The sequence below is a fragment of the Bos mutus genome, chromosome 6 (assembly GCF_027580195.1).
Source record: "Bos mutus isolate GX-2022 chromosome 6, NWIPB_WYAK_1.1, whole genome shotgun sequence".
Lineage (NCBI taxonomy): Eukaryota > Metazoa > Chordata > Mammalia > Artiodactyla > Bovidae > Bos > Bos mutus.
The window spans coordinates 23610422-23637258 of record NC_091622.1 but is presented as its reverse complement, the minus strand read 5'-3'; the positions used below and the strand labels follow the sequence as shown (position 1 = coordinate 23637258).

Sequence of the window (26837 nt, the reverse complement as noted above, 5' to 3'; positions counted from 1 at the left end):
CACAGAGGAGTTAAAACAGCTGATACCTTCTCCCAGCTCAACCATTAACTAGTTGAATATCCCTGTAATGAAACTAACCTCTGTTGAGTCTCAGTTTCTTCAGAGGTAGAAGGGGAAATTTAGGCAGATGTTTCCCACTCTCTGTATGGTCTTTGATCACAAGGAAGGAAAGCATCACAAATATGAAACAGAGACACAACCAGTCTCTGTTTTATGTTTGGAGTTGGGCATAATAATGAAGTTTTACATAACATTACATTAAAAGACCTTGGTTGTGAACAAGTAGTTTGGAAATCACTGAATTCAATGAGCTCTAGGGTTTTAAACTCTTTTGATATTCTACGGCTCTACTAAATACTTTAGATTGTCTCCTTTAGTATAACTTGTTGAATATTACCTCTTTTAAAATAGGACCCAAAAGATTTCTTTTCAAGGAAGCAAAACCACCAAACTACTTGGCGGGTAACTTTTTCCATTAAGATATCACAAAATTGGAGTTGGGGAAAAAAAATCACGAAATGGTCAAGTCTTTGGATATGATTTATTTTGTTAAAAGAGACTTAATAAATCCTTTGCATTTATGTATTCTTGTAGTCTGGTTTAAATCTTTTCTAAAACATTTTCTTAAAGTATGACATTTCTTCTAAACAACATGTGAAGGCCGTAAGTATTGTGAGAATGAGTTCTAGGATTAGAGAAATATAAAATGTTTGTCTTCAGCCCTAAATACAAGATTATGCATAATTTGAAGTATTTAAGGGAAATCTGTAGGCATCAGTTTCTATGTACTTCCTGATCCAAAATAACATAAAAGGATATGCAACCTAAGTCAGAGGAAGATGAGACCCTCACTTGGCCAAGAATAACAGTGAGGGGGGATAGGGGAGGGATGCTGGTAGTAATTCTACAACGGCCAGCAATCACATTCCATGTACCACGTGCCAGATGGTGCTTTAAGAGCTTACAGATACCAATTCACTTAATCCCCACAACAATTTTGTGAGATGGACATTGAACCACAGAGAGTGTAAGTAACTTGAAGAGTCATAGAGCTGGAGGGTGACAGAGCTGGGATTTGAGTCAGACACCATGTCACTGGGGAGGGGAGTGCTTTGTGAAACAGGGGTGGTAGGGGAAAATCAGAGGATCAGGGTAAGATTTAAAGTCCTGAAAAATCCTGGGAGACATGAAAAAGATCTAGGAAATCCATAATGATGGAAGAAAAGGAGATGAGAATCCCTTGGAAGCAAATACTAAAACAGAAACTAAAAGCAAGGAAATAAAGAATTGTTAGAAGAAGCTAGAAAAACACTACCCTTGTTTTTGAAGCCACAGAAATCAACAGGGGGTGACAGAACAAATACACTTCTGAGAAATGAAAGGGAGCGTTCAAGATTATACCTGAAATCAGGACTCGGGAGAGGAGCCATGGCAGATTCCTGGGCAAAGCAAGCACCAGGAATGAAACCAAAGAAATGTGGGGAGCGAGTCATTCTGGTACCAATGCTGTCTGGCTCCTTTTATCAATGAGAAAACAGGCCTGGTCAGTTGAAGTGACTTGTTCTGAGTTTATTTGAGCTGATCAGTGAGAGTCCCTCACTCCCTTCACTCAACTACTTGAGCCACTTTCCTCCTTAATGTATCTTCCAGATGTAGTACTTTTTTTATGGTTCCATTTGAGTGTTTGCTAAAGAAGTATCTCAGGAGGTCATAGGAAGTTAAAACTATGATACATACGTATCAAATTTTTTGATAATTTTACATACGAACACACTATGAAAAGATCTGTAGACCTAGATCTGTTCTAGATGAGAAAAAAGAAACTGGTAACTCATGGTCTTTGATGTATGAAAAACCTTCTGTTTCCTTTTTTTTCTTCACAAGATTTTTTTGATGTGGACCATTTTTAAAGTCTTCATTGAACTTGTTACAACATTGCCTCTGTTTTCTTTTTGTTTTTTTTGCCAAGAGGCATGTGGGATCCCAGCTCCCCAACCAGGCATCAAACCCACACCCCCCAACACTTGAAGGCAAAGTCCCAACCACCGGACCGTCAGGGAAGTCCCCACACCTTCTGTTTTCAAATGGAGAAATTTGATGGCCAGGAAGAAACCTCAGCAAGGAGTGGAGCAGAATGTTGTTTGCTCTTTAGGCATAAATATCATGAATAGAGTTGACTCTACCACCCAGAGGGGTATGCTTGAGAAACTCAAAACATTCAATTTTATTCCATTTTCCACAGGAAACAGAAAATGGAGATCTGTGGTAGACTCCCATTAGAATTCTGTGGTCTCCATAAAACCCTACTTTCTCAAGTCTGAAGACATTTAAAGGTAATTATGGGGGAAAATGAGGGAAACTTTCCCGGCAGTTAAATAGGGAGGGTCATGGAATGGACAAACATCACACCTCGCAGGTCATTACCTCTGCCCTGCTGCCAGATATGATGTTAGAAGCCGAAGAAAGCTCCAGATCAAGGGCAAAATGAGAAGGACGTTGAGGGCTTACTTTATTTAAAGGTTAGTGGGGAAAAGTGAGTTTATATGAACTACAGGCTAGGGAAGAGTAGAAACACTCAAATCTCTTGCTAAGGGAATAACTTGTAGTGCACCAAAAAAGTACATAAATACACATTAAAATTCAAGATGGGCAACATAAATTAAGTTGTGAAAGTTAACACTGACATGCTGCAGAAGTGAAAGCATCCACCTTCTCCGTTATTGTTGAGAAGAAAATAGAGGACAGAACTCAGAAGGGCAGTGGGCCATGGCGGTGGGGACCAGCGTTCTGGGTCTAAGTCAGCACGAGCCAGCTCTGGCTGACACTGCCATGCCCAAGCCCTGCCCCAAAGGAGTGTTCTCATTGTGAGGCTGATGGCTGGAAGCAGTCTCTAGTCTCTTTCACAAATAAAATCAGGCAACTGTTACAGCAGGACAATAATCACAGGGAAAAAATTCAAATATTTTTAAAAAGTCAAGAATTTAATAACACGGAATGATATGACCAGTGATCAGCTATATTAGAAATCATGAACCCTTAGAGGAATAATGAAAGTGTTCATTAAATCACAACTAGTACCCCACTCCAGTACTCTTGCCTGGAAAATCCCAGGGACGGAGGAGCCTGGTAGGCTGCCGTCTCTGGGGTCGCACAGAGTCGGACACGACTGAAGTGACTTAGCAGCAGCAGCACCAATATACAACTATTATCAAAATCTCCCCCTGCCTGGTGAGTGCATGCTAAATCGCTTCAGTCATGTCTGACTCCTTGCAACCCTATGGACTGTAGCTTGTCAAGCTCCTCTATGGGATTCTCCAGGCAAGAATACTGGAGTGGGTTGCCATGGCCTCCTCCAGGGGATCTTCCCAACCCAGGGATCGAACCTGCATCTCTTATGTCTCCTACATTGGCAGGTGGGTTCTTACCATACCAAAAAAAAAAAAAATCCAAAGATTCAATGACATCAGTATCTGCACGATAAAAGGAAAATTGCTTCTCTATTCACAACACTTTTGATGCCACATTTGTGGGTTTCTTTCCCCCTACCAACCAGTGTTTCAACTCTTCAGACATCAACTGAAAGTCCAGTAATTTAATTCAATTCTGACACTAACTACCCGGAGTCAGTGGAGCCCTTCAGGTACCAAATAACCTGCAAATAACAGATCCCCAGGGTACTGACACTTCTATCAGCCTTGGTTATAAAGTCAAGGGTTCCCAAAACTGCCTACCCCTGCTCCTGGCTCAAAAATTTGCTGGAATGACTCACAAAACTCAGGGAAACATTTATGTTTATTTACTGGTTTGTTATAACGGATATTCTAAGGGGTACAGATGAACAGCCAGATGAAGAACCACATATGGCGAAGTCAGGAAGGATTCCAAGCACACAAGCTTCTTTCCCCGTGGAGCTGGGGCACACCGGCTTCCCAGCATGGAGATATGTTCACTAATCTAGACGCTCTCCCAACTCTGTAGTTAAGGAATTTTTATGGAGGCTTCATCACTCAGATGTGATAGATGATTAACTCAGTCTCCGGCCCCTCTCCCCCCACCAGAAGATGAGGGATAAGGTTGAAAGTTCCAAACTTCTATTCATGGCTTGGTCTTTCTAGTGAACAACTCACATCTTGGAACTCTCCTGGAATCCACCAAGAGTCACCTCATTAGAACAAAGGACACTCCTATCACCCAGGAAATTCCAAGGGGTTTAGGAGTGCTACGTAAGATGCTTCTATCTGCCCCCCCATTCAGGAAGTTATAAGAGTTTTAGGAACTTGGGGCAGAGACCAAAAATATATTTCTTCTTATATTATAGTGATACATCAGGATATTTTACTTAAAATTCACAAGTCCATCCCCTTTTCATAATGCATCTTTTTCTATAGTCACAATAAACTTATTCAAAATAAAAAGCAGTCAATTCACTTATATTAGTAGACTAAAAAGAGTATACACTTAGAGAAAAAATGTTTAGGGAAAACTGCCCTTCTGTATTAAAAAAAAAAAAGAAGGAAACACGTGTGGGGAAGGGTGGGGAAGCTCCAGTTATAACAAAAAGGGTTATGCTGTTAATGACAGAGGTCATTCTAGTTATCAAAGAATGCATGGAAATATTTTATTTCAGAACCAGTGGTTCTGAAATGTTCAGGAAACCCTCCTATGGGAGAAACGAACTCACAAAATAACAAAAACTGGGGTTATCAGTTACTTTGACACAGAGGTGTTTTTAAAGGGTGGCAGGAGAAAATACTGATAAGAAGAGAGTCTGTATAAATTCTATGAGTTGCATTTTTTGAATTTGTGATCATAAATTAATGATTTTCAACTTGTACCAAAAGGGCAAATATGAAGTAACTGTTGAATAAATCAGCAAGTGTTTGATGTTTCTTACCAAGAAACTATTGTTAAATTCAGCAAACAAAATAACAAAATCCCTATGACCATGACTAATCATCACTTAGTGTAAGCCACTACAGAGGGAGATTTATAATTTTTCTTTTCTTACTAAAAAGTTACATAGTTATCCATCCCTGTACTTCTGAAGGCTCAGTGGTATGAGTGCGTAGGCACCAGTATCAGTGGGAATAAAGGATCATTTTTATTCACTTAGTTCTTACGACGTCTCAGGAATTGTGTGAGGATTTTCTGAACATTGTCTCCTGTCTCACAGCAGTGTCAGGTAGAAATTATTTCAATCCTCTCTACAGATGAGTAAATGGAGAGGGATGTGTGAAGTAACCTGTCAGCAGCAGGATTAAAACTTACATCTGTTTGATTCTAGAGCCAATGTTCCTTTCACCAGGAGACAGCACCTTACCTGACAACATTCTCATGACACACAGAAAGAAGATGCTACTTGTAAAAGTCTAGAACACAAGACTGAACACATCCACGCCTCATTTCAGTCTTACCTTCTCCACAGAGACTCATTTTATTATTTGCCAATGACACAGTGAATACCTCATGGGCTTTAGAATTAAGCCTTACTTCAACAGAAAATCCAAATCTGCTCCAAAAGAAACACTGTCTTTACTTTTAAAAGATTTAATTAAAATCATGACCATCACTGACCCTTAAATAATCTGATATAGTCACACTCCATCAGCCCCTGGTAGACAGGCTTTTGGTACTTTGCTCCCTTTCCTAAGGGTTCATCTGACAGTTCCCAGATTCTTTGATCAATCATAACACTTATTTTGCTATAATCCCTTTTTTCTTTTCCTCCACCATTCTAAGCTGGACAACCCATCATGAGTCAAACCCCAAATGTATTCCAGTCTAACCTCGAAAGAGTCATGTCTGTTTCTGTTGTAATTTACCCTCAGTCTGCTTCTTGAAATAAGCGTCTGTCATTATATTTACCTAGCCATCACTACAGGATGCTTGGGGCTGGTGCACTGGGATGACTCGGAGGGATGGTACGGGGAGGGAGGTGGGAGGGGGGTTCAGGATCGGGAACTCGCGTATGCCCGTGGTGGATTCATGTTGATGTGTGGCAGAACCAATACGACATTGTAAAGTAAAAAAAAATTAAAAAATTAAAAAAAAAAAAACACACAAACTCCCTAGCTACTTCAGGTTCCCTAGATATCCATCATATGAATAAAAATGTCCCCATTAGTCCTCCCAACCTAATTCCTCATACTCAACCCAATCAATGACAATTTTAAAAATATTTGAATCATCTTAATGTGTCAATGCATCTTATGTATCTTATACATAGGACACATCACTGATTTTTTGGTGCTATGGTGGCCAGTCAGGGGATGGAAGGCATCACTGGAACTTCCTGTCACATTTTTCTGATTTAAATGTCACTGAGTAATCTATAGTAGCACATTATTTGGGAATGTAAAAATCCAGATAATGGACATTTTGTTGGAAGTTCCATGTTATTTAAAAAGCCAATCACCCATGGCCACCATCAAAAAGTCTACAAAAAATAAATGCTGGAGAGGGTGCAGAGAAAAAGGAACCTTCCCACACTGTTGGTGGGAATGTAAATTGGTGCAATCACGGTGGGAAAACAGTATGGAGTTACCTTAAAAAAATAAAAATAGAGCTACCACAGGATCCAACAATCTCAAAACCGGACACATATCTAGAAAAAAAGAAAACTAATTTGACAAGATACACACAACCAAATGTTCAAAGAAGCATTATTTACAATAGTCAAGATATGAAAGCAATTTAAGTGTCCATCAACAGATGAATGAATAAAGAAGAAACTATATATATATACACACACATACATATATGTATTTATAATGAAATATATATATACACATACATATGTGTATATATGCAATGGATTACTACTCAGTCATATAAAAGAATGGAAAAATGCCACTTTGCAGCAACATGGATGGGCCTAGGGGTTATCATAGTGAGTGAAGTAAGTCAGACAAAGACAAATATTGTATAATATCACTTCTATGTGGAATTTTAAAAAACAATACAAATGAACATATTTACAAAACAGAAGCAGGCTCATAGACGTAGGGGAAAAATAAAAACTTATGGTTACCAAAGGGGAAAAGCAGGGGGAGGATAAATTAGGAATATGGGATCAACAGATACATACCACTATATATAAAATACATAAACAACCAGATTTGTTGTATAGCACAGGGACCTATATTTTAAAAAGCTCAATCATTCAAATTTGAAATGAAAATATATTTGCATCTGAATGATTCTAAGCTATCAAATTCATAGTATTATTACTTTGCAGTGAGACTTTTGAGCAAGGGCCATCCTCCAATTTTTGGTTAATTACTTCTAATTTTTAAAGACATCCCAGCCCATATTACACAGGTTTTAAAACATTTTTTCATTGTCTATTTCTAATTGATATACTGACAGCATGACCACGAAAACAAAATGTATTTCTCTTTAATTAAAATTAAAACTCACTTGCAATTTACAAAGGATTAGTGGAGAGTTATAGGCATAAGGACCTATCTGTTTCATCTTTCCTTCCACAGCCCTCTCAGTAATCACTTAAATCCATCAAAGGTAATATACAGAGTCTGCTATAACATCCACACTGATAGAGTTAACGGCTCTCTGTGCTCCTAATCACTGAACAATAGAACAGAACTGATAGTTGCAATATTAGCTGCATAACAACAATAATAGCTGTGACAAAATTGGTTATAGCCATGATAACAAAGCAGCTACTATTTGCTGGGCCCTTACTCTAGCTAAGTGCTGCACTGGTTAAGCATTCACTTTATCTGAATGACAGGCATGGACTCACACTTCATCTCTTCAAAGATGAGAAAGTTGAGCTTTATGGAGGTGAAATATCTTGCCCAGTGGTAAACAGCTAGGAACTTGAAGATCCTGAATGCTAATCTAGAAGCCCACGATTTTTAACCTGGATACCACACTACATAGGATGAAAATAAAATTGCTGTTGCATTGTCATTAGGAGACATACCTCAGCAGGTCATCTGGACAGCAGAGATGAAATCACTCTTTTTTCACCTCTTTTCACACAATTTCTCTCTTTTTTTTCCTTCAGATTAAAATGGCTAGACCAGAATTTTGGGTATAATCAGAGAATGTTGAACAGACCACAGAATCTATAAATTGGCCTACTGTCTCTATACCTTACTATACTAATTTAACCAGCCACAAATAATTTTGAAAGGACCTAAAAAAAAACCTCATGTACTTTTTAACACTTCCTTTATTCAGATTCTTAAGTGGAATGGATATTTAATATCAATAATGCAGACAATTTACTTTCTAATTTCTACCTAGCTTTGATATATATTTAATAAGTATTACCAGCTTATCTCTTGAAGAAGGTGAAAAAAGCAGTACTTAAGATTAAGCTAAGGTCCACCTTTGAAGAAGTTGGTCTTTAATGTTTAAAATATGAGGAAGAGAATTTTCAATGAACAATTCTGTTTCCTGTTGATGATTACCTGATAATCTCCTATTCATCACATGGTATCCAAATAGCCAATCAAATTTTACCATTTAAAAATGAAATAAAAAACATACATAATTAGCATTTTAAGGGGGATGCTATATATCTACATATTTCTCTGAACTAAATTGAGTTTCTTAAAATAGGAACTTGATTTTCAAAGTCAATGCTGTCTTAAGAAAGACTCAGATTATGTTAATAAAGACCAAAGCAAATATGCATTTTTATTTGAGAAAACAGAAAGCAAGGTACAAAGGATCCTTTGTTTGAAGTGGAAACAAAAGTCTTTGCAAGTCATTTCAAAAATATTCTCCTTCATGAGCAATAAAGGATGAGACTGATGGCGGTTCAAATTACCACTAGATGTATCAAATGCATACCACCAGATGGCATCTAAAGTCAGATAGCATATTCAGAGATGATGAGCTAATGACATTTGTGAAATGGAATCAAATTCATGAATTCCAAATAGATTTTTAATATTAAAATATCCGACACTAATCGTAAAATTCAAACAACCCAACAATGTAATCTGGAATACAACCAAAACATATGAATCTGAAAAGAAAGTCACTGTAAATAAAATGGTGACCTCGATATATCTTTTTAAATAAATCATTACAAATGGTGCTGTAAGAGAAAAAGAAAATTTTGGTTGGTAAGTTTATGTTTCCTTCATTATTACCTACAATCTTTCTTTCCATGAATCCTAATTTTACTCTGTCAGAGGACTTTGTTTATTGCAAATGTAAGAAAGACAGTTCAGAGCGGAGAGCGTTAAGAGAAATATTAAGAAAAGCTTATTAAAAAAATGTTTTCCTTTCACCTTCATATATGACACTCATGAACTTGACATTTAAAAACCTGGTTTCCAAACCTTAAATACCTTGAGGAACAGAATGAAACAATGCTGCTATGTCTGAAACTGCCTGGTACCTGGACCACAATGTCAAATTAATGACAGAGGAGCATACCACACACCAAACTGGAGTCAAAAACTAACCATGTGATAACAGGAGCTGAAATCTTATTCAGAATACTAAAATACAATATTGTTTCATAGAAATCTCTGAAATAGACTTGATTATCCCCTGGATGTGCGGTGTGTTGCTTGCTTTTTTGTATCATCACAAAAGCAGTAAAACCCTACTTTAAAAAATATATTTAACTAGAAATGTCATTTTCATATGATAAAAGCCACATAAAGTTGTTAACTGCTGTTAACAGTTAGCAATTTATTCTTGGCCTGGATTTTTGCATTTATATATATCAATGTGTGTAGGTGTGTATGTATCAGTTTCCTTGGTGGCTCAGTGGTAAAGAACCCACCTGCCAATGCAGGAGATGCAGGTTTGATCCCTGGATCAGGAAGGTCCCCTGGAGAAGGAAACAGCAACCCACTCTAGTATTCTTGTCTGGGAAATTCCATGGACAGAGGAGCCCAGTGGGCTACAGTCCATGCGGTGGCAAAGAGTTGGACATAACTTAGCTGCTTAACAACAACAACGGATTCTATATACACCATCTAGGCTTTAATATGAGGAATGAACACTGGACTTTTTTGAGTTTTCCTTTTTTTCCCTACTCAGCAGCTGAATTAGGTCTCAAATCTATCTGTGGATTCTGCATGACTTCACAGGGTGACGCTCACTCCATGATGCTGGTGGAGAGCCTGACATAGTAGAAGGAAAAGCTATGTAACACCCAAGACAAAAGCCACGCCTGGACTGAACTACTTAACGGCCTTCTCTCAGGGAATCTGTTTTAACATTAGCAAGATGTGTACATGAAAATCTTTAACTTACATTTTAAAGAACACATTTTCTATATGAAGATAGTCATTTTAAATAATGGTAAAGCAGTTGTCTCAAAACTGAATATTTTTCTCATATTAATCCACTAATTAAACCACAGATTCTTCAATAAAAAGCTACTTATGACCAGTTCATGTATTTATCCAGTATGTCATTTATCAAAAATCTTCCACTTCAGCCAGGAGAAAAGAACAGAGTAAAAAGAAAACTGCTATTTAAATGATGTTACTGACAACCTAGAAACATACACATTCATACATATGCATAAATACATACATACTCTGCTTAAAAGGTTCCCGTGCATTTCCATTATACACACATAATTCACCGTGTGCAAATCAGCACTGTATTTACATTAAAATCAATGTGAAACAGAGGAATATTCACAGAACCGTAACATAAAACCCATGGTCTCAGATGTTAACATTTAATAGGATAATAGCCTGAAACAACAAAAAAAAAATTCAGTACAACATACAGGTCTGACCCTTGAGCAAAACAGGTTTGAACCTTGAGGATTCTTTCTTTTTCAATAGGAAATAGTACAGTACTGGAGGTTGGTTGACTTTGTGGGTGCAAAGCCTCATGTATATTGGGGGCCAACTGTAAGTTATATGTGCATTTTCAACCCTATAAAGGATCAGCACCCTTCAACCCCTAGTTAAACAAGGGTCAGCTCTAGTTAAATGCCACGCTATATGGTTACTCCCAAGTTTAATCATTTCATGAACCCATAAAATTAATTTCTAACCCAAATAAAATAGGAATAGATGCTATTGAACTGCCTGGGTTTTAATACTAGTTCTAGGACTTTCTAGATCAATAACCTTAGATACCATACTCAAGTTCACTGAGATCCAGTTTCCTCACTGTGAAACTGAGCTGATCACAGCACTTCCTTCATAGGATTGTGTGAAAACTCAGAGTTAAAAAGTACAGTGTTTATAATAGTGAGTGGAAAAAACAAGAACCTAACAAATGTCAGCCTCGTAGTAAAAATAACTCATTAACTTCCAACCCCAATGGAATATATAAAAAACAATTACTACCTATCATCACCATAGCTTCAGGTACATAAAAAAAGCATTCTCACTAAAATGAAAAAAGACAATTTCACTCTGGACCAGAGAAAACTTTGTTACAGCCCAGTACAAGTCTGTGGCCAGTATGTGGGAATGTCCAGTAAGAGCCTGTAAACATAACTGGATCACAAAAAAATAAAATCATTGGAATCTAAAATTAATAGGGATACTTCAAGGAGAAAATGGAATGTGAGATAAGCTGGAAACACGAATATAATCTGCATTTCCTGTAGACACAGGGGAGTATGTCTAGTTTTCTTTCAAGGTATCCAAAATGCTCTTTCCTTCCCTGGAAGTCTTTCAGTGTTGTTTGAAACATTACTTCTCACAGACTCACAGAATTAAGAAAACAAACTTATGGTTACCAAAGGTGAAGGGAGGGGAAGAGGGACAGTTAGAGTCTGGTATTGACATGTACACACTGTTACAAAAAAAAAAAAAATGGATAACCAACAAGGACCTATTGTATAGCACAGGGATTTCTGCTCAGTATTATGTAACAACCTAAATGGGAAAAGACATTGAAAAAGAATAGAGGCATGTATAAGTATCACTGAATCACTTTGCTGTACACCTGAAAGAAACACAACAATGTTAATCAAATATACCCCATATAAAATTAAGTCAAAAAATTTTTTAAATATTTTTAAAAAACTCACTACTTCTCTTAAAGTCACAGTAGTATTGATAATAATATATTTCAACCTTCTCCAAAACCATCAGAGTATTATCATTGCAAGTGATCACTGTCAGATTTTAAGCGCAATAGCTTAGGGATTTTTATCTTCCTATGGAAACAACTACAGGCACTGCCTTAACAAACAGTACTTAGGTTACTATTTGTGAAACACACTGACTCATGGCAAACTGAAAACGAACAGGGTGCACTGTGTCTTAAAGAAAAGTATCTCTACATGTAATCATGCTGCAATTGTAGTAACTATCAAATGCTTCTTCTGGATGGTGCTATATGTCTACTGATGTTAACAGATTATTACTGACTTGTACACTGCACCCAAATGCTGAATTCCTAAGGCTCAACTATTCTTAATACTCTGGTGGCTCAGATGGTAAATAATACTATATTCATTACCACACAATTCACTTACAGATGCTTTTGATTCCAGTTTTCCTTCATTTTCGTTTAAAAGCAGACCCGGCAGTAACTTTCTACAGTCAGCTCTCAAAGAGCGTGTAAAGATAAGCACTACAAAGTTTTTCACTGGGAAAAACTATATAAGTGCTGGGCCCCAACCATACTAACACTATTGTTTGGTCCTGACCCTTACGTTATTCTAATTTTTAATTTGAAATATAATAAATTATAATTGAGTCAAAATAATGTATTCCTCCTATTTCTTGAGAACCTTGAACAGCAAGCTTAGAATTAATATGTTTTCTGCAGTAATGAGCAAGGACAAATTCCAGTCAAATGAACTGAAATGCTTCATTTTTTTCAGAGGTAGAATACTGTATAGAATAGAGTGTAATAGCTTGGCATGAGTCACGTTGATAGATGCTTGTGCATAACAAGGTCTTCAGCTTACTAGCTATGAGACTTCAAGTCAATACTTAAATCAGTGGTTCCCACAGAGGGGTCCCAGATCAAGGAGGTCATCATGGTCTGGGAACCTGTCAGATATTCAAATTATCAGGCCCTAATCCAGAACTGGCTTCCCGCGACTCAGTGGTACAGAATCTGCCTGCAATGCAAGAGATGCAGGTTCAATCGCTGGGTGGGGAAGATCCCCTGGAGGAGGGAATGGCAACCCACTCCAGTTTCTTGCCTGGGAAATCCCATAGACAGAGGAGCCTGGAGGCTTAGAGCTCATGGGGGTCTCAAAAGTATGACACAACTTAGTGACTAAACAACAACAACTCCAGATACTAAATCAGAAAGTCTGGAGGTGAGACTCAGCAATCTGTGTTCCATAAAGCCTTCCAGGAGATTCTGATCCACGTTCAAGTTTAAGAAACTCAGATGTAAACTGAGACTCCCTTCTCTCATTTGTAAGATGGGTTTCCTAAGACCAACCTTGCAAAACAAGGGAGGAAAACAAACCAGGGAAAAGGACACGCTCATGCAGTGACCGTTTATCCTTTTAACATCATCTTTAAAAAAAAAATTTTTTTAAGTCAAGGGCCCAAATTAAGGGGAATACAAACATCAAAAAATTGAGGTGCTGCTGCCACAGGCTGAGCCTGAAATGTGCTGACCTGCCAGCAGTGGGCCGGGTACCAAAATAGGCCTCTGGCTGCAGGGCAGGCCCTAAAGATTTGGCCACTGAAATCACAAGTGGGCAAAATGCCCCAGAAGTAATATTTTATCCTTATATAAACTAAGGCCATGTTGCGTTGATAGTGACAAATGATAGTATAAAGAGAATAAACACTGATCTTTTAGTTCTCAAAAGACACTGGATTCCTACCCCCTACTTCACTCTCCCCAGAGGAAAGGCACGGGGAATTCTCCTAATTGACGTCAGCTGCTGTAAGGGAAGGAATGCCATGACCTTAAACTTGGCCACTGGTTCATTCTCACATCCAGGAACAAAGCCAGAGGGTTCTCCTGGCAACTGCCTGACATGCTAAATGGCAGGCACAGCCACCGAGGGAATCCTTTGCTGCCCTAGGGACAAATCCCCCCCTGCAGGAAACAGACAGACCAGAGAGATTAGCAGTTTGCCCAGCTGATGCTGGCCGGTCCCCTCGGCCCAGAGAGCAGAAAATGAGTTCTAAATCATTTTCTTTCAAAGACCCAAGCTCCTGGTCTGCGTCTGCTTTATAAATGAGGGAAATGTTCTCTGCTAAGTCAAAGAGAAAAACAGGAAAATATGAGAACTTGAAGGCGAGATGTAATAAATTGGATTCCTGCGTAAATCATCGTACCATATTCAAGAAGTCTTTAATGGATACTGATTAGGTAAAAATTAATCAAACATTTTAAGATCAATGTGAACTATCATTTTTGAAAGGCCCCGTAGTCAAAATCAGATCCAATTCTCCTAGCCTGCCAAAATCATTGCTGGGACACCCAGATCAAGGATGAAAGGTTCTTGATCAACAACTCTCCCAAGAGCTCCTCCCCACTCGCTCTACTCATCTCATTCAGGATTCTAGCCACAGACTTGATTGTGTAACCCCCCTTCTCCAAGACCCTCTCCACTCCCCAGTGCCTGAAGAACAGTAACCAGATGTTTGAGTGCTGCTCACAAGAGATTAATATCTGACCCTGACCATCCAATTTCAGCTTCACCCCCTACCCTTTCCCCTCACACCCTTCTGAGACCTTGTCTACCGACAGCAAACCTCCACGATCATGCCTTCCCACTTTACGAAAAATATCAGTGTCTTTAATATGCTGTTTGTTGTGTCTGCTCAGAACAAACATTTTAAGATCAATGTGAACTACCATTTTTGAAAGGCCCCGTAGTCAAAATCAGATCCAATTCTCCTAGCCTGCCAAAACTGCTTCAGTTTTCTTATATTCTGACCACTGGGAGAGCAGAAACCAGGCCTTACTCACCTGTATATAACACATACAACCTGTACCAGGTAAATGTTTGGTAAATTGAATTCCCAAATGGGTTGTATCTTAGTTTGGCTACTATTACAAAATATGTTTGACTGGGTGGCTGAAACAACAAACACTGATTTCTCACAGTTCTGGAGGCTAGACAGTCCAAGATCAAGGTGCTAGCATATTCAGTGCTTGGTAAGGGCTCTATTGCTGGTTTGCAGATGGCCACCTTTCTACTGCACCCCCACATAGAGGAAAGAGAGAAGGCTCTCATCTCATGCACGTCTCATCAGGGCACTAACACCATCATACAGGTCCACCCCCAGAACTCATCTAAGCACAATTACTTCCCAAAGATGCCACCTTCAAAAACATCACAAAGAGGATTAGGGCTTCAACATATGACTATTGTGGGGACACATTCAGCTCATAACAAATTGCCACACAGATATTTAGCCACATTTTTTAATGATCCATTTGTATGTCTGCAAGGGAACACAGAAAACTTCAACTCAATTTAAAAAAAAAGAAAGATTCAAAAAGAAGGAAAATACTTTCCTTCACAAAATTGCCTCCAATATAGAAACACATACTTCAAATTAAATCTCTGAAACAGCCATCATTCCAATCAAGCAAGTGAGTTTAGAGGAAAGAGCAAAATGTGACTCATACCTCCCTTGTTTTGATTGGGGACCCATAACTAATCCTCATCTCTACTCCCATGGCAATGGTTCCTGGCTTATCTAAATCTATGCTTCAGGAGGGTAAGGTACACAGAGCTTTATCTCCTTCCCCAGGGGACACATGGGAGGAGCCAGGTTGGGACTAAGCAGTTTCCCGGTCTTTCTCCAAAATCAAAAGTACAGAATTTTAAAGGAAAAAAATCCTAAATGAACATAAACTTTTTACCACTTAAAAAACAATTGAAGTGGAGGGAATATGGGAAGTTGGACAGCTTTGTAAATTTAAACATGAAAAAAATGCTAAAGGAATGAAATAGAGTCCAGATTTCAAATTAACAGGACACTAATATCTGGATTTTTCTTTAAGTGGGAGCAAACCATGCATGGATGTTAGCACAACTCTTCTTTAAACATCTAAGAGTGAAATGTTTTTTATTAATAAAAAGTAAGAGAAAAGAAGAGGGAAAGCTGGGGAGTGGATTTTGTGCATAATTATAAAATATTTGCCATTTGTTTAGTTTTGTGATGTTACGTACCTGCTCCAGTTCAAGTTGAATTCCAAAAAAGAAAGTTACTGGTCAGTTCCTACCCACACCACTCACCTTACATTTTAGGAATCTGACATGTGTGAGAGACTATTTCTAATACCACTTGAAAACCACCACATGGTCAGGCTTCAGGCCTTTCCTCCCTACATTAGAAGTCCTTGCTTCTCTGCTAAGTCCTTGATTCTTTCCCTTTAATCTTTTTTCACAGATTCTTATTTATAAACTCTAATATTTTCTTTTTTCTCCCTCTCCTCTTCTACTTCTTCCTCTTCTACTTTCTCCTCTGAATTGTTTCTTAAGGTCTCCATTTTACTTAAGTGTGGAACTCTGAACTATATAAAGAATTCACTACCCTGAAGATTTGGAAGGATAAACTATGCCTTTTACTGCATAACCCAGTGTCAGTAAAGTATAACTTTATTGATTCAGTTATTCAAATAATAAACATTCTAAAAATAAAAATTTAGCTGCATGTTCAGCTGTCCAGATGAAATAAAATCTCAGAATAAAATCATGTATCATAAAATGTTACAAATAAATTCTAAGAAGTATCTTGAAATACAAAGGCACAGTAATTTTCTCCAATCAGTATACCCTGATTTTACTTTGCAGTCCTGTGTTTCAGCTTGCAAGCTCATGGGTGGGAATGCAAAGCTATGAATTTAGCTTTCTGGTAAACTATATGCAAAAGAAGTTTCCCTCCCCCCCTTTTAATGGAAATATTAAAATAAATCACCCCTACTACTTTTATTCCATATCTTTATAGAAAAGGGGGAAAGATATCACTGCAATGGAATCTTCTACCTTAGAATCATGCCTTCACCAAGAAATAAAACACTTCTCTAGTGAAAGGGTTTTTCCTGCTTGGGTTATATTTCACTAGTGATACATATTTTGTGATGTCTCCATAGCTACTTCTGTCACTATTTAAAAGACTTTGTATTTTTTCTCCCCCAGGGAAAGTTATACATCATCGAGTCCTGATTTCTAAAGTCTCTTCATATCTATGTTCTGAAATTTGCCAAAGTGACAGCTGCTATCTCTCTAGAAAGAATGACGCCCAACCTCTACTGAGCATGAGGGCAGTTAGTCAACAGACCCCAGAAAGGTTCAGGGATAAAACATCACAAATTTAACTTTTACAGAATGCTATGTGTTCTCTTAAGACAGAGCCTCATCAAATAGATGAGCTGAGTGCATCCAAGAAAATACATCCCCTTAAATGCTTATTTCACATGTTTTCTTTTAGTTATAATTACCACCTTCATTAACACCTACTGGCTCATAAGTGAGTCTAACATGAATTCTTCATTGAGGTCTAACATGAAGGTCTAACATGACCTTCATTGGAGGTCACACATTATCACGTGAAATGGAGAAAAAAATCATGATATTATAACATATACTATTTATCATATTATATCATAATAAAATATTAAGCCATTCATTCTTACAAAAACCAAATAATCCAAATGATACAGAGATCATTTAAAGCTACTATTTTGCCATCTATTTATTGGTGGAATATACAGTTTTTTAAGGTAGTTTCTTTGCTGATGGATTCCATGCTACTATTTAGATGTTAAAATTTTCTCATATTTTATTATCTAAGAAAGTAAAGCATATTCATATTTGTTTTGTTCTTATATGTCCACAGTGTCTGTAAGTCAAAGATAATAAGGCATGACTGCATTTTAACACATGGAAAATGGGGATCATTGTCATGCACACAAGGTAAGTATATAGCTTGGTTTATTCACCACTGATCCAACACTGACTGCTACCTGGCCCCAAACACATTCATTATTATTTTGAATTACAAATAAGAGAAATATTATGGCTAACCCAAAACAAAATGTATATGTCAATTTCTTTGGAATAGGAACATTCAGAGGTATTACGATCAAAGAAGGTAGTCTGATATTCAAGAGCGCTTATCTTGCTCCAAGCAGTCACCTTCAAAAATATATTTCAAGGCCAGTAATATTAAAAATATATGAAGGTTTTGAAGAAAGAAGCAATCAGTTGTATATATATTTCAAAAATCCTTTTTATTTATAAAAGGATAAACTCCTATGTTTAAATTTTTCCCTTTGCCAGAATAATAGTTAAGGAGAAAATACATGCTTTTGAGCTTCTCTAAAAACAAATACCTGAAAATTTAGCAAACTTCACAAAGTATAGCTGAAAAGTCTCCACTAACTGACCCTCTATACCATACTAAACTTTTTGACAAGATTTAGTTATTATGGTCTGAGAGAAGTTCCACTTATGCAAAGTATGAATCTGCTCTTAAGGAGTGAAAGAACAAAAACCATTCAAAAAACAGGCATATTTTCTAGGCACAGAATGCTATAGGAAGGAGAGAAATCTGGTCCTCTTCCTCAAGTTCAGTGGTTCTCAAACTTTAATGTGCATCAGGGGCACCTACATGACTTGATGAAACAGGTTGTTAGGTTTCACCCTAAAAATCTAGAGCAGTATGGTTCTGGGGTGGGGGCTGAGATGGTATGTTTAATAAGTTTCCAGGTGATGACGACAGTGATGCTAGTCTAAGACGAACTACTGCTCTAACTTAGCACGTAACCACTGTGGAAATATCCCTATGCTTTGTCTGATCTTTCCCAATGAATACCTTGGATTCTTCATGACAGTTAGTGTTCTACTAACAAAATATCACTTAGTTAAGATTTTACTTCAGAACACCTCCATCACCTCTAAGCTGTACACTAGTCTATAGAGCATCACATCATATGGCTATTTAATACATGAAAATAAAAACATTTTACATATGTATAAAATCTTTAGTTCCTAATGTACAGATTTGGCGGTAAACGAGCAAGATGATGGTCTTTGAAGACTCAGTGGTATCTAAGACTTTTGATTTGAAGTTATAAACTGCAAGTGTGGGTTCCAAGTGGACAGCCTTCATCCTCAGGCCTTACCTGTGACTGGAGCATCAATATCCAGCAAGTTTTTTTCCTGTCGAAGAATTGAAGCCCCCTCTGTTATTATTCTCAATGCGACAGTCTCTTCGAGCCTGCCCTCCTTCATGAGATGTGCCTTTAAGATATCCACACGAGGTTTCCCATCATTATCAAACACTTCTTTTGCCGTAAGCCGGTGACTTGGAGGAAATGGGACAGCTGAAAGAGAAGAAATAAAAGGATCATATTAATTGAAACTCAACAACAGAAGATGTAATAATAGCTACCAAATATCTATCCCTATCACTCACCACCTATTGGAGCATTTTTAAAGTTCATATCAAAATATGATCCAGGGCTATCAAGAACTAAAGACTGCCTTCCTCAATTCAAGATGTAATGTGACTGCTGAAAGGAAATGTGTAGTTCTTATTCATCCAGTACCTAGCTCATTCATCTAAAAGCTACTGATTGAGTGAATAACAAAAACAAGAGTTACTTGTTTGTTAGGCAAAACAGCAGAAGAAAAGCAAAAGAAAAGACTTACTATCCAAGCATCCATTCAATTTTGACTCAGGTAAAGATGTTTCTCCACTAAAAAGCAGGCTCCTCCACTGGGATAGAGGAATGAGAAACAGCCTGCCAGACCAGATTTCCAACCAGTGGGAGTCACATCCCTGAGTAAACGGACTGACTCACTGTTTAAGGAGAGAGCAAGAATCTGAGACTGAAAATGCAGAAACACACCGAATACCAAACAGAAAACCAGGACTTGTATGTGCATGTATGAAAGGAAACTCTTGAACAGCAGGAGGACAGTACCACATGGAAAAGAGACACTGGCATTTAGGAACAGAGGTTGAACCCAGGTCTTCTGCATTGTAGGCAGATTCTTTACCATCTGAGCCTCCAGAGAAGCCCCCAGAAAGTGTTAGAGGCATAGTCCTCCAGGCTTCTCTGTCCATAGAATTCTCCAGGCAAGAATACTGGAGTGGGTTGCCATTCCCTTCTCCAGGCATCAAACCTGTGTCTTCCAGATTCTTTACCGTCTGAGCCACCAGGGAAGCCACATGATGTAATGTCAGATCCCACTTATTCTCAGATTTAGAGCCAAACATACTCTCTTCCAACCATGCACCTGCCTTTTTAACAGTGAGACAGTCTCTTGCAGCTACTGTCATTGTTCACATCTCTGAATACATTCATTCACTCATTTAGCCAGAGGATAGTCACTAAATTCCTACAATGTGCCAGGACATCCAAAGGTATGGATCAGAGATCGTATTATAAAGGTTAATAAATGGCAAATAAGTCCTTCAGTGGGGGAAACTCATTATTTCTTTATTTTACACAAGGATTCCTTTACAGGATAACTCAGACCTATCAGAAATATCTGGAAAAAGCACCAACACTGTTTCATATTAACTTTCACCTGCCATGTGCATTATGCCATATGCATAAGAACTCCATATGAAGCTCCTCTCTTAACGTATGGATTAAATGTAGGCCACTTACCTCTTAAGAGTGTTTCTCAAAGAAGCAAGATTTATAGTAGACCTATGCCAAGACATTGTGTGCAATCTAACAGCACAGATTTGTTATCCAGGAGAAATTACAACTACTTAAGAGAGAAGGAAAATCAGGAAATGAACATGTACTAATGGATGCAAGCTTGGTTTTCCTAACAATCCAAGCATATCTATTGAACTGTGCTACCAGGATGAAGTGGCAGCGGCATGTGTAGGGCTTTCATGGTCAGATGAATGCGGGTGCAAACCTTGGCACAGAGCCCTCACCAGCTACGTGACCCTGGAAAGCTAAATAACCTCCTTTGTCTTCAGTTAAGGCATACCGACTCAGTGGACATGAATTTGAGCAAACTCCGGGAGTTAGTGAAGGACAGGGAAGCCTGGTGTGCTGCAGTCCATGGGGTCACAAAAAGTTGGACACAACCTAGCAACTGAACAGCAACAACGACCTCACCTGTAAACTGGGGATTATATCTATCTGAGGACTTTTATAATAACTAAAGTAAATAGTAACAGTAGTAGCTAACAATTATAGAGTGTTTTATTTTATGCCAGGCATTGTTTGGTTAATAAAGTCAGACACAACAATAAAGCTGTAAGATGAGTAAGCCATAAGTACAAGTGTTTATATATAAACTTATTTGGTCCCAATAACATTACTCTGGGGGAGAAACTTGAGACAAAAATCTTAAACACCTTGCCCAAGATAATCACCTAGTGATTTATATGTAGACCCACTGAGCATAAACTCTGGCAGTCTGATGCCAGAATACTTGTGTTAACAGCTTCACCACACTGCTTCCCAGAACGTACTTAAGACAGTGCTTCATAATTAAAAAGTGATGAGTAAACCACTTTCTAGAATAGAAATTCCAATGAATCCTGAGAGATATTTCTTATACAGACTACTTTTATTTTCAAAAATTATTTGGAATAGCTTATAGTAGAACAGGTATATAATACAAAAGCAAAAGGTGAAATAAAAGACAAAATGCACACAGAAAAGGAATCACAAGTCTAGTATACTATTTGGCTGTGCTGTGAACAATGTCTATATAGTTATGTGTGCTGTGCTTAGTCGCTCAGTTGTGTCCGACTCTTTGCAACCCCATGGACTGTAGCCCTCCAGGCTACTCTGTCCATGCGGATTCCCCAGGCAAGAATAGTGGAGTGGTTTGCCATGCCCTCCTCCAGGGGATCTTCTAGTTATAGTGCTGTAAAAACCAATATTTATAACCTTCTTAAATACACCCATTACTAAAATGTCTGTATTATTTTGGTAAGTGTGGTAAGTCCTGTTGGGTACAGAGTACAAACTATAATCCAAAGAGCAGAGGGCTTTCCCACTATATCTCTTAAGTTGTATGATTTTTTTCTCCAGTGTTTTGTTTTATACAGGTTTTGAATTTCTTTAATTTTTATTGTGTACTGAATACTGCATATTTACTATTCTAATTGCTTGCTCTAATTTACCACAAATAAAAGACCTGTTAATCACATACCATAACATCAAAGTATAGTATAAAATAAAGAAAAACAAAGTTCAAGAATTAAATGAAGAGGAGAAAAAAGAAAAAAATGAAGTCATTAGACTTCTGGCACTTGGGGAGTATTTTGTTCATTTTCTTTGCCCTGCCTTCTTTTCTTGCCTAACAAAATGTGCAAACATTTCAGTGGCCACATTTCTTTACCTGGGTCTTTATATTAGGTTTGAAATTAGAAAACACCTTACCTGGTAGCTACTCAAAATTCCCCAGAGGTATCATAGGGGTAGAAATGAGGAAACTTCAAAAGGACACTTGGGGTAAGACCATGAGTTGACTTTTTTCCCCCTTAGAGAGTTTCTAAGGTATGAACTGGATGACTGTCAAGGTTTAAGTGACTCTGCAAAACTGTCAGGCAAGAAACACAGGAACATACGAGGGAAGGAGGCTGATTTATTGTTAGGCACTGGGTCTCTGTCACACACACTGTGCTATGTGTTCAGCTGCTCGGTCGTGTCTGACTCTTTGCAGCCCTGTGGACTGTAGGCCCCCAGGTCCTCTGTTGATGGCATTCTCCAGGCAAGAATACTGGAGTGATTTGCCATTTCCTACTCCAGGGGTCTTCCCGACCCAGGGATCCAACCCATGTCTCTTGCGTCTCCTGCACTGCAGGCAGATTCTTCACCATTGGCACCACCACGCACTAGTGGCCTTATTAAAGGGGTCAAAGGTTAAAAAGAGCCGAAGCATTTAAGAAGGTGAGAGGCAAAAGGAGAGCACCCCAGGTAGGGTGTGACCTTCATGAATTAGACTTTCTCCAAGTCGCTAGGTTCTCTCAAGGCCAAGATCACTGCAATAACAGATGCTCCCACCTTTCATTGCATCTCTTACCTGCCAGTAACTGCTATTCCTAAGGTAACTGGCGAAGGTAAAGCCACCTGCATTGAGATACTGGAAATGGTTCCAAATACACAGCAGTGAGAAAAAAGAGGGAAAAGGCCAATCAAAGGTCTCTATTTCCAACCAAATGATACAGACACTGATAGGATGGGCTCCTTAACTAGCTAAACAGATGGCAATGCCTGCAGGGAACCAAGATGTGGTCAGCCAGAGAGAAGTTCTCTAGGACAAAACTAAGAGTGGGCTAATATTTGTGTATTTGTGCACCTTTTGGCTTCATAAAGAAAATATCAGCCATACAAAGGTCACATTTATTTGCTTTCTCTTCTTACTCAGCATCCTACAAACAGACCTGTGCCAAATACTGAACAAAAACTTTGTGGACTAAACAGTCCACTGTGTTTAGAAAACATTTCTTCCATTAACTCACTGTATTTTCTTTGGGATCCAAAATCACTGCAGACAGTGACTGCAGCCATGAAATTAAAAGACACTTGCTCCTTGGAAGGAAAGCTATGACAAACCTAGACAGCATATTAAAAAGCAGAGACATTACTTCGCTGACAAAGGTCTTTATAGTCAAAGCTACGGTGTTTCCAGTAGTCATGTATAGATGTGAGAGATGGACCATAAAGAAGGCTGAATGCCAAAGAATTGATGCTTTTGAAGGGTCGTGCTGAAGAAAATTCTTGAGAGTCCCATGGACAGCAAGGAGACCAAACCAGTGAATCCTAAAGGAAATCAACCTTGAATATTCATTGGAAGGACTGATGCTGAAGTTGAAGCTCCAATACTTTGGCCATCTGATGTGGAGAGCCTATTCATTGGAAAATACTCTGATGCTGGGAAAGACCAAGGGCTGGAGGAGAAGGGGATGACAGAGAATAAGATGGTTGGATGGCATCATTCAACCATGACTCAATGGACATGAGTTTGAGCAAGATCTGGGAGATGGTGAAGGACAGGGAAGCCTTTGCAGTCCATGGGGTTGCAAGGAATCAGACATGACTTAGAGACTGAACAACAACACTTGATACAACAAAATGGGATTACCCCTTCCCTCCTTTCCTTTGAGTATGACCACAAGCTGCTTTCACTGATAGACGAGCAGGCCAAGGTTGGAAGAATTAAGTTTGTGCATGCTAATAAAAATTCTGAAATAACTGTTGATGTTTGGGCTGACTCCAAAACAATTTTCTCAAAATTGCCTGTTAAGAATATGGTGTCACCAAAGACTTCTTAGAAGCATCCTAAAAATAACCAGAAACCTTCTCAGCTTTCCCTATTTCATAATTCCCATTAGGTGTCTTTTTTGTTATTGTTGTCAAATAAAAGCAACATGGCTAAAATATGGGACATGTAAGTCCTTGACTGATTCCTGCCACAAATTACGACATGCTGGACTAGGATTGTGTTCCCATGTCACCGACTGTGGAAATCTGTCAAAGACTCATTTCCAACGGATAGGACATGATATTGCCTCTTTCCTATTAGCTGGTCCCACCAGAGTGCTCATCTATCTGATGGAGTATGTGTGTCCATGTGTGCTCTCGGTTGTGCTCAACTCTTTGCAACCCCATGGACTGTAGCCTGCCAGGATCCTCTGTCAAAGGCAAGAACACGGGAGTGGGTTGTCACTTCCCAGCCCAGGTATCACACCTGCGTCTCCTGCATTGGCAGGCAGATTCTTTACCACTAGTGCCACCAGGGAAGCCTTGCTATCTGATAGGGAGGAAGGTGAAAAGTCTAGGAACCAAAGTCACATGCATCAATAATGGCATCTATATAACAATTATTGAAGGTCTTGTCGATTAGGCATTCACCAGTAGAGAAACTCATCACAAGTCCAAAAAGCCTGTAGCCAGAGTATTCCTAGCCCTGGGTTCTGGCTGACTATGTGGACCACACCTCAGAGTCACGGTCCCCTGAGAGTTGGGCTAGAGGTCAGTTTTATACAACTACGCAGTTGCCTCAGTAGCCACAGGTGGTCCATATCACTCTGTGGTAGACCCAGGTACCTGACTTTCTGTTTCTCAACTCTGAGCCACTGTGACCACTGCTGAAGGAATTCCTACAATTTGACAAGAAATATTCATGAGTCACTGTCATGGTGACACCTCCCGTCACTGGAAGGAAAAGGAGGATACCTGCTGCCTGACCTCTTCCTGGACTAGTCTTACAAATGCTGACAAGAGAGAACCACAGGCATAAGAAAACACTGAACCAAGTGATTTTTCAAATCTTGGTTTGGCTTTAAAGTTTTTGTTTGTTTCCTCAAACAAAATGACGCCCAGAAATGTAAGGATATCCAAAAGAAACAAGAGCCTAAAGCAGACAGTTTGTTTCCCTTCTTCCCTATGATGGCTGTTAAAGTGTGCTCATAAAATTGTGGGGCTCTCTGGAGTAAAATTAGAAAACTCCCAATTTAGACCAACTGCTGAGCCCCCACAGTAAACATGAAGGACATGAAGCCCAACAGAGAGGAACAGTGAACTGTCCAAGGTCACAGGATTAGTCAGTGGCAAAACCAACACCACATTTAGGTCTCCTGGTCTATCTTCCAGCACTTTAGCTCCAGGTCTGTTCTGACCAGTATAGAATTGACTGGCCACATGATGGCCAAACGCTTGGAGAGCAGTCAGTTCAAACCAAGCAGTGCTATGAAGCTACAAGACACCCTGAATTTAGAACACTTGATACAAGGGGGAAAAGACTGTCAAGTATCTCTTTCAACATTCCTATTCTGATTACATGTTTTAATAAGAAGATCTATTGGGCTACATAATAGGTCTCATTAAAATTATTTCAAACTCTTCCTCTTCTTAATTTCACTACTGCTGCTGCTGTTGCTGCTGCTGTTAAGTTGCTTCAGTCGTGTCCGACTCTGCGACCCCGTGAACAGCAGCCCACCAGGTTCCTCTGTCCCTGGAATTCTCCAGGCAAGAATGCTGGAGTGGGCTGCCATTTCCTCCTCCAGTTTCACTACTAGAATATTTAAATTGCATAAATGGTTTATATTCCATTATTATTGAACAGTGATGCAGCCTTCTGAACAAGTAAATGAGAACAGGGTGAGTGATGGAAAGTATATTCTTCACTGTTTCTCCTCTTTCCACTTCAGTTCCTGCAAAACTTCAAACGATCTCAAAAATGACTGCATGTTGGAATTGGTTTTAAAAATAAATAATGCCAGGCTCAGCCTCTAGAGCTTCTGATTTAACTTGTCTCGGGTAGGGTCAGGACAGTGGCAGGTTTTTAACAGAAGCCCAGGAATATTAATGTGCACTCCAGACCTATCTATATCCTAAGTAAAGACAAACAAAACGCCAGGCAGTTTAATTCCCCCACCTAAACATATGCTCCACGATGTCAATCAGCAGCAGCAGATACAATGTCTCTCTGCAAGTGCAGACCTCTATTTCATCTCTCTCTGTAATAAGAATGTGTCCAGGAGCAACTCTGTCCCATATTTCACATGGCTACTGTCTGCACAAGGCCTGTCTGAGACACTTACGTCAGCACATGCTAAGAGAACAGCTTAAGGAGATCACACGTCACACGTAACTTAAAACACACTCTCGCCTGGCCTCCACAGATGGGTACTCCATTTATTCCCTCCTGGACACTGGTATATGTCACAAACTATTATTCTAATCTAACCATATCAATCAAGCAATCGATTGGCCATTAAGTCTTTAAGCACCTACTATGCATGGTATTGGGCTTCACAGGTGACGCTAGTGGTAAAGAACCTACCTGCCAATGCAGGAGACACGGGTTCGATCCCTGGGTTGGGAAGATCCCCTGGAGGAGGAAATGGCAACCCACTCCAGTATTCTTACCTGGAAATCCCCATGGACAGAGGAGCCTGGCAGGCTACAGTCCACAGGGTCCCAAAGAATCA

At 38.9% G+C, this 26837-nt stretch overlaps 1 protein-coding gene across 2 annotated transcripts in view; it reads right to left on the bottom strand.

The window, feature by feature from the left end:
- PPP3CA (protein phosphatase 3 catalytic subunit alpha) overlaps window positions 1-26837 on the bottom strand; it is a 330698-nt gene that overhangs the window by 138801 nt on the left and 165060 nt on the right. For both annotated transcript variants that reach the window (XM_005897690.3, XM_005897691.3), the window contains exon 2: window positions 19039-19239. In XM_005897690.3, the coding sequence (XP_005897752.1) occupies window positions 19039-19239 (201 nt within the window). The remainder of the gene's footprint in view (window positions 1-19038; window positions 19240-26837) is intronic.